This window comes from Pempheris klunzingeri, chromosome 23 (genome assembly GCF_042242105.1).
Source record: "Pempheris klunzingeri isolate RE-2024b chromosome 23, fPemKlu1.hap1, whole genome shotgun sequence".
Classification (NCBI taxonomy): domain Eukaryota; kingdom Metazoa; phylum Chordata; class Actinopteri; order Acropomatiformes; family Pempheridae; genus Pempheris; species Pempheris klunzingeri.
Genome location: NC_092034.1, coordinates 17,609,644 through 17,618,847, shown reverse-complemented (window position 1 = coordinate 17,618,847; position 9,204 = coordinate 17,609,644). Strand labels below are relative to the sequence as shown.

Here is a 9,204-nt window from a genome sequence, read left to right as displayed (position 1 = left end):
AAGGTCAGAGGTGATACATGTCCTCTGTCCATGTGAGTGTGGGTGGGGGGGGGCAGCTCCATCTGTGTGTTCTGACACATCAGAAACATCAGGACTGTGAGTATGTGAGTGAGAAAACTGGACAAACTGGTCAAGCTGTGATCCTTTGTGCAGCATTCCCAGTGCCACAGCTCCCAGGTGTAGGGCCGTTTTAATAAGAATTTGCCACATTACATTGAGATTATTAGATTGTACATTTGTATTGGAAGCATACAATTCTTGTTAAGGCAGGCATTTTTATGGAGTGTAAAAAAATCATTGTAAAAAAAGTAAATAAATAATAATAATTTAGAATCACAAAAAAAAGAAAGCCTCTTTTTCACCTCACTCAGTGTTAGGCCAGAGGAACCTGAAACATTTCTGACTGGTTTGTAATTAGTGAGTTGATTTAAAATGCTGCTCAGCTGACTCTCCTGTATATTACTGCCTTCATGAACCAAGTTGATTTCAGTGAACTGGAAAACAAATGAATCACATGAAAGCTGGTCTCAGAGTACCTCTCCTAGTAGAAATGATACCGTACCTACTGAACAGGACTTTACAGTCCGCTCAGCTGGGCCACACAGCACACAGGACAGGGTTCACCCCACCCCATTTATCCTCATGGTCAGAGGTCCGTTTTATCCGTCAAATGAATGAGTCTTAGTGAATTTCTTACATTGTGGTCTAGAATGAATCATTTGCACACAAATATGAATTTAGTATTGTTCCATTTGAACATGCTGAAAGAATGCTGGTCATGAAATCATTTTTTCTTTGTTCTCCCTTGTTTAAATAATGAAGCAAAGTATGTCCACATATATCTGTCAAAATCAGAAGGAAACTCTGCACAGTTATGTCACTGCCAAAGCTGGCCAGTACTCTAAGTCCTGTATCGTGACTGATTAAAAACAGAACATGTAATAAATGTGACAAACTACCAATATTAATAGGATTTATAGTATTTGTAGGTAAGTCAGTGACGGTGCACTGCTGGTGGTCAGTTGCTAACATTCTCCCTAACTGACCAGAACACACACCGACCTGGAACATCACTCCCTGCTGTAGGGACACACTACAATCAAATGGTTGCAGATATCAAATCACCCAACATGCCCAAGGTCATTTTTAATGACACTGATGTTAGTGTTTATTGCTTTAATGTGTCTAGTTTTCATCAATGGACTTTCCCTGTCCGACAATCAGTCAATCATGATGCAGCAGGGCATGTGGACCTGGAGAACAAGTCTGTGAATGGATTGAACTGTAAGCATGGATTGATAAAGTGAGAGCACAGTTCAAAACCTGATTTGATTCTGTGTGTGTGTGTGTGTGTGTGTGTGTGTGTGTATATATATATACGCACACACACACACACACACACACACGTGTATATATATATACGTGTGTGTGTGTGTGTGTGTGTGTGTATATAGATATATAGATATATATATACACATATGTATGTATATACATATATATATATATATATACACACACACTTTGGTTTTAATCTGCACATTTTTATCTTTTTATTTGCCTGTATTCATGGTGGTGGTCACTTTTACTCCTTTACTGCTGTAGCACCAGAATTTCCACCCAGGGATCAATAAAGTATTTCTATCTATCTCTATATATATCATTGAAAAATGGAATATCTATTATATTATGAAAACAAGTGAGTGTCAAAGGTTTGATCTCCTGAACTTTCACTGAGTGGAAGTGTGACGTGTGTTACTTTGTACTTCTCACTGACAGTTCAGCTTGTTCCCTCTCACACACACACACACACACACACACACACACACTGCAGTTTGTGAATTATGAATATAATACATTCATGCATCACATTCATTGTAAAAAAACACATAATTTCATTTAAATTCATTCTTCTGAGAACATTTGGTTATTAACTAAATTCTTTTCTTGACAATGTATGAATCTATGCGTTGATCTTGAAGGTAAGAATAACAAAATCATTTTCTCATCACTTTTCACTGGATATGATTTGAGAATTCATTGCCGTTGGACAGTCAGAGACAGTGTGACGCCTCTGAGGTGTTGTTGACACCTTAAGCCAACAACACTGGAAGTCCATTTGTCTGGATATGATTTGATTTTTCTTGTGTGTGTGTGTGTGTGTGTGTGTGTGTGTGTGTGTGTGTGTGTGTGTGTGTTTTTGAAAGCAGTGTGTCGGGCTGTAGCAGCACATCATTACTGGTAGTTCTCTATGCATTGCCAGTATGATATGTGCTGCTCCCGTCAGACACACACACCCCTCCAGCATCATCTTCCTCCCACACATAACTTTTCTTCTTACCCAAACAAAAAAAAAACAAATCTGTACAGTGTCATTTCTTAAAGACGACCTCTTACTTCATCATGTTGACACGTGTGGATATTGGCTGTTGCACTATTAATAAAAGGCTGGTGTTTGAAAACCCAAACGTGTCCTCCTTTCATGTTCTACCTTAGAGCCTTAGACTATAGCTGTTAGACTTAATAAAGGTGCATGGCACGGAGCCAGCAGTGTTTAGCTGCCAACACTTAGATTTCCACATTACTTTTCTTATCTTTGGAAATGTGGGGCATGGAGGAGGTAACTCCACTTGATTTCAAAATGCCAGTAAGGATGGTTGTTATTTTGGTCTCCAGTAGTAGTGTAGTCTGATAGGAAAGTGGGGGCTCATTCATCAGTCCCATCTACAAACCCCTCAGTAAGCATGTTGATCTGTTCCAGTCCCTCCCTCCTGCAGTGTGCACCTGTAAAGGACAACACCACTGTTTTTATTGTTTAAAACTCTTCCTATAGCAGACAGCATAGCACTGTAGGTTATTACTACTGTCCACAGTCACTGGTCTTACTTCATTTCAGTCGAGTGAAAATGAATCGAGGCTAAACACCTGTTTGAGATGGGCTCTGTAGATTCCCATCAAATGAGGTTCACCAGTATCATTTTTCTTAATAAAATAAGAGTTCATAGTTGCTTACTAGCTTTACCAAGGCTTCCACATACATCTCAAGGCTTTCACCAGCACACATTAGATATAGTCATTTGCCCAGTTGTCACTGAGCTCTTGGGGATACTTCCTGTTGGCAAAACACAGAAGTATTTCCCTGGATGAGCTGGATATGAGTCATATATACGGGGTGCTTCTGAAACCATAGTGAGTATCTAGACCTATCCAGAGACATTGCTTTGACAGAGGAAATAAAAACTAATAGCATTTTCCAACTTCCATAGTGACGTTTTATATACACACGTGGCATACAGATGGGTTATTGTTATAGAGCCTCCACATGGAGCTCTAGTACAGTCACAACCAGAGAGATGTTCAATCTAACTGACTGATGTCATGATTCATAACCAGCAAGTATTTAGGAATATGCTTATTTCTTAAATACAGAAGCCAAAAGCAGACCTTTAGCTTGAATGCTGACACTGTTGGTGCTCAAATGCACTTCTTAGGCTCCTTACAGTGAGATAAATGAATTGTAATCACAATAATCATCTCCAAATTAGTACAGAAATACTACAACATTTTAGGAAATCTGCTTTGAGAAGAGTCTCCTGTCTGTGTGTACAGTCCAGAGCTGAAGTAGAAATGTACTTGGGTGGGAAAAAGACACCAGACAACAGTTCATCAGTCTGCACACCACCTCTGTGAAGGATCCTGACAATAAGACTCCTGGAAGTCACTGCTGTAGTTTACAAAGAAATGGCTCCAGCACACATTTCCCACTGAAACCACTAATTCTTACATTTCTGTTACATTTTTGTTTGTTAACCAGTGTTGGCCCAAGGCAGCTGTTTTCCCCTATTCCAGTCCTTGTGCTAAGTTAGGCTAACTATTTTAATATTTATATTGTTTTCTAAATGAAGTATGTACTTCAAAATGACTGGCTTCCACGCTTACTCCCCACTGTTGTTCTGCCATTTTGATGTCTCAGTGTTGAATGAATGTGCTATCACCACAATATATTTTATTTCAGCAAAAGGAAATGATTATTATGTTAACTCAAGATATCCTTAGAACTACTCTTATTATTTTACTCTTGTTTTCTACTCTTGTTATTATTTAGTTTCACCTTAACTGGAGAGAAAAGATGAGCAAAAAGAGATTTAGACCATCCACACTGAAAACCTATAGAACCCCTAAAGGGCCAAAAGATGGTGTTTCTTGTGCAGACAAGCTATTCTTTTGAAAAGTAACTCTAACTTATAATTATGCATCGATATGAAAAATATGAATATTGATCTCGCACTGGAGGGGGGTGGGTGGGTGTAGTATATAAACTAGTTCTAATGAGCTCCATCTTGACAGTTACATTAGAATGCTGCTTTCATGGTAATGTGACAGCGACAATAATCATAACTAACTTTCACACACAATAAAAAAAAGTCACCTTTTGGGACTCCGTAAAAAAAACAGGAACCATTTAGTCAGACATGAGTCCAAAATGACTTTGTTGTTCTAAAAAAGGCTTGTGTTAATATCTATAAATAAATGTAAATGACTAAATGGTGGCAGATTGAATCCTTGTCCTTTGCAGTCCGGGGGCATCTGGATGGGGAAACAAAGATGGCTGGCAGTGTCATCTTGTCTTGCAGACCAGTTTCTGTGCCGCATTGTTTGTTTTCCTGGCTTCTCTATAAAGAAACACAGGAAGTATGAATCTTAGAACAGATTCCTCAGTGCTGTCATCTGGCTTTTACATTTTAGGATTCCATTGTTCCTACGAAGCAAAAGTCAATGAGGAAGAGAAAAAATAAAAATGTCTTTAACTGAAAAATAAAAAAAACTTGAAACGGTCTGATAGACATGTGGGATCTGTTGGATCGGATGGGAGGCCTGCATGACACCACACAATATTCAGTCCTACTATATTAACTCTAATGCGGGTGGTCAGCATCATCTGGCTTGTCCATTGTTTGTCCATCGTTTCTATGAAGTCCGCAGGAAGGTAAAGGTCAGCGGGAGAGCAGAGGAAGGTCACTGGGATTCATGATAAGGCTCGAGTCCAGGTTCAGGTTATCTAAGGAGACACAAGAACAGCATTTGTACAGCTCCATTTAAGGACAAGTGGGGATTTATTCCACATATTTGTTATTGTCAGCAAATCCAATTAAAAGACCAAAGCTAATAAAGGCTAACCCTAACCCTCTACCAACACTCCCTGCCTTCCCTGCTCTACCTGTGGCTCCAAGCTCCTCGCCTGGCTTTTTAAAACGACTCGGTCATTTCCTAAAACAGACGCCCACTGTAGTTCTTACCGAACATTACTCAAACAGGAGGAAGTAGTGCTTTTGTTGGGGACTATTTTCAGCCACATTTGGTCCTCAAGTTAGTATTTGTAGCAGCAACATTGAATCCAAATAAGCTACAGTGTGTGTGTGTGTGTGTGTGTGTGATATACACATCATCTGTCTGGAAGTAAAACAAAAAGTAAAGTGATAGTGTTGCGATCACGTTTTCCTTTAACACATCACTGGGAGATGTATAACAAGTGGACTGTCCTCTTATGGCACCTTTCTAGTCCTTTTTCAGTCACTTCAAGTGCTTTCAGCTACAAAAACCACTCACCCTCATCCATACCATCGTCCATCGGGAAACTAATCATTCACACACAGGACAGGAAATCTGAACAAATGTCACCAGCTAAGTAGCATCGACCTGGGCATCTTTCAAGGTGTTTAAATACTAGAGGTGATGCGACGCCTGTGTTTCAGTCCAGACACAGACATACCAGCCCTCTGTGTGCTTCACCTTGATCAAAGTTGTTGAGTTTTTTGGAGTTGGATCCTTCACCCAATCCCTCGATGTCCACAAGATCACTGTTGACATCTGAGTCATTGAGAGCACTGAGGGTCACATCTACACACACACACACACACACACACAACCCAAAAAGATGACAACAAGTAGTACTGTTAAGAAACTAAGCTTACTGTTACAGTTCAGCTGAAATGATTACAGAGACAAGGAATTTGAACACATGCATTGCTTCAAAAGGAAAAAGAAAGACAAGCAGTTATGACGGATGGTTGTACGTTCTCCTTTAATGGAGGGAATTATCTTTGCATGGCATCTTACATTTTACACATCTGGGCCAGAGCACAAGCTGGCAGTTAAACAAGCCCAAACCTGTCGCTGAGACATGTCGGTGCTTTGTATGATGCTTGTGGGATTATTTTGAGCCCGATGGAGAGAAATTACTGATTAAAACATTGTTCTGCTGCAGTCAATAAAAAACACTACAGCAGTAAGAGAGAGAGAGAGAGAGAGAGAGAGAGAACATCCAGAACCTGTCCATCTTCTCAGCTCAGTTCAAATGTTCAAAACATGTCCAAACCTGGCGCCACATTAAATTCCCTCAGTAGTCCTGTTTCATTATAGCGTGGACATGAATAATATTCTTCATCAGGTTTAGCTGTCTGACTCGCCTGCAGTCTTCTGTTTCTTCAGGGGGGGCTGGATGGAGGGGGAACCCTGTAGTCCCGATGCCACAACAACATGAGTCGCGGGCACGGAGATGGCGGTCGGAGTGCTCTGCGTTGCCACGGCAACAGCAGCGGTAGCTTTCTTGACGACCTTCTTGGAGCCGTCAGAGGGGGCGGGCAGAGCTCCGTCTTCATACAGCTTCCTCTTCACTGTGCTCTTGGTCTGACCGCTGGGGGGAAGATGGGAACTGAACTGACTTTAGTATTCAGACCAGCTCAACAGCAGCAAAGACACTTGTGAAGAGTGAATCACTTCTAGTCTACGTGCCAAACTAACACACACATTCACAGCCCATCTGTGCTGCAGGCACAACCACAACACTGATACCAATCTGTGTGTCTGACCCGAGCTACGACGGCCAACAGCTGCATCCCCTGGAATCAAACACGCCTTCAGAATCTGGAGCAGTGAGCGGGTCATTGGATTACTATTTGTTAAGTGTTTTTCTGTTCATGCTTGTGTAGAACATAGAATTAGCCTGTGATGCTAAATCTGCCACATTTACATGATGCCATTTCATGTGCACATGACAGATAAGAAACAGCGTCACTCCTTCAGCTCCTGAAAGTACTTTTTTGTGGAAATAACATAAAAACCAACAAGGTATCTGAGCTCCACTGAGCCGTGTGCTTGATGGAGCAGAGGCCTAACTGACCAACAGTGAATCAGCGAGCTCCAAAAAACTTCCACACACTTGGTACCATGATACCAGCTGCCAGAGATACAGTCAGCGTGTTGGGCTGACCGGCTGACCGGCTGGTGAAGGTGTTTGACCAGCAGCATCAGCAGCTGCTCAAGCAGAATTCACCTCATGGAATGTCGCCAAACTTCAAATTTCTCTGTTCAAATGTCACTCTGTATTCATGTGTATGAGTATTTGTGTGTGTGTGTTACCCTGCAGGACTGGAGTCTGCCACTGGGTGAAGCTGCATGGTGAGCTCTCCTAGTTTGGTGAAGGCAGCTCCGGCTGCAGAGAAGATCTCACCTACCTGTGGAGCACAAACGGTCATTAAAACAGCACCTGGTGCCAGTTTCACCTTCACACACACTAAAACTCAAATAAAAGACACAGGAAATCCTCATTCCATGGAACATAACAGAGTACAGTGTCAGTCACCACACCGTGGGCACAGTTATGCAGTGTAAGACTTTCACAACATGTTCTAAAGTATGTAGACACTGACAGGTGCAGCCCTGTGACATGGCTGACATGGGGCACCGATGCTGGAGCTGCCTCCACTCTTGTGCTTTCTTCCCACCAGATGTTGGATCCTGCCTGCAGGGATCCGCTCTGAATCAACCAGTGGAGCATCAGGGCACCGATACTGGCTGATCAGGGCCGATCAGGGCTGATCAGGACCGATCAGGACCGATCAGGGCTGGCTCACAGCTGCCCTCAGCTCTGTCCCAAAGGTGTTGGGCACTAGTGTGTCTCAGAGCTAGAAGCACTGCTGTCTCATGTCGGTGTGTGCAGGAGATCAGTGCTTTGTTTTCCCTGGAGCAGCTTCCCTTGAACAAATCTAAGAAGGACATGTGGACTGGGGGTCTGAGGGGCAGATCGGGGTTAGCTCCGGAGGACGGGAGCCCCGGGAGGACAGGAGCCCCCGGAGGACGGGAGCCCCCAGCTGACCTCGCGAGCAGCAGCGGGAGACGTGAGGCTCGCGCGCGTATCCAAACAACAGGACGCCGTTCAGACCGGAACAGCTTTATCCTGATGCAACAAACTGCGCGTTCATGTAGTTCCTGTGCAAATCACTTACTTTAGTTGAGGCTGAGGTCATTCTGCTGCTCTCTGTAGCACCACGGACTGTGTGCAGCACCAAGTGATGCCTGCAAGGGGCCGGACAGCAGCGGAGATGCTAACAGTTAGCTAGCTAGCCTCCGGAGCGCTTCCTGGTGTGGCAGAGCACAGCAGCCGCTCTTTCAGCACCTTTAGTGCCTGGAAAAGTCCGCCATGGACACCTGCCGCTGCATAGTGCTCTTAGTTTGACCTCCGGGGAACAACAGAGCACCGGGACAGACAGACAGACAGAGAGACAGATAGACAGACGGACCAGACCAACGAACACAAGAGCGCTGCTGCTGCCTTCAATGTCCCCTCGTAATCTCCGATCTCATCATGCCCCGTCTATGAGGGATTGACATTACGGTCAAATGTAATTCCACACTAACTAAAAAAACAGTGACATTCATCCAGGAGTAAGAAAAACAGGAAACACAGTGAGAAAGAATGAAAGTGTTATTCTGCACAGCATGCATGCTGAGTTATATTCATGTAGGTTTTAAATAGGCTTTGGGGGCTTATTTGAGTCTTCATTTATTAGGCATTTCACCTTTTTATCAAGGTTCATTATTCTGTCATTCTACAAAAGAGCACTGTCCTCTGCTGTAACACCGTTCTTCTCAGTTTTAGTTTTAGATGTGTATTTTTGAGCCTTGTGTGACTTTGTAACAGACAATAAAGTGATGGTCAGTAAACCAGTTTCTGAGCTGTACTGAGCTGAAACCAGCCAACTGATGTAGGAGCTGTTATTTTGCAGGTGTGTGGGGGCTGAGTGGAGGGCAGCGAGGATGGATGACCATCTGTTGGCTCTCAGTGTAAACTGGTGAGGCTTCAGGCTGGCTTAGATGTTGCAGCTCATCCTCCTTGCCCCTGCTGATGGAGCCGCTGGAGACCAGAGA

General features: G+C 43.1%; 1 protein-coding gene across 2 annotated transcripts; it reads right to left on the bottom strand.

Moving 5' to 3' along the window:
* Window positions 1-3,255: 3,255 nt before the first annotated feature.
* On the bottom strand, window positions 3,256-8,577 carry LOC139223185 (chromatin complexes subunit BAP18). 2 transcript variants are annotated; one of them, XM_070855156.1, is made up of 5 exons: window positions 8,283-8,577; window positions 7,417-7,511; window positions 6,465-6,709; window positions 5,788-5,895; window positions 3,256-5,056 (listed from the first exon to the last, which is right to left on the bottom strand). In XM_070855156.1, the coding sequence occupies exons 1-5, from the start codon at window positions 8,301-8,303 to the stop codon at window positions 4,992-4,994; spliced, it is 534 nt and encodes a 177-aa protein (XP_070711257.1). In that variant the 5' UTR covers window positions 8,304-8,577; the 3' UTR covers window positions 3,256-4,991. The 2 variants fall into 2 exon arrangements, with proteins under 2 accessions (XP_070711257.1, XP_070711258.1); XM_070855157.1 differs by having other exon boundaries at window positions 6,465-6,691.
* Between the last annotated feature and the right edge of the window lie 627 nt (window positions 8,578-9,204).

Excerpts from the sequence above, each read along its gene's own strand:
- LOC139223185 (XM_070855156.1), bottom strand. The coding sequence starts at position 8,303 with ATGACCTCAGCCTCAACTAAA. Across the intron at positions 7,512-8,282 it reads TGACCTCAGCCTCAACTAAA|GTAGGTGAGATCTTCTCTGC; the intron begins GTAAGTGATTTG and ends TGTGCTCCACAG. Across the intron at positions 5,896-6,464 it reads GAAGAAACAGAAGACTGCAG|ATGTGACCCTCAGTGCTCTC; the intron begins GCGAGTCAGACA and ends GTGTGTGTGTAG.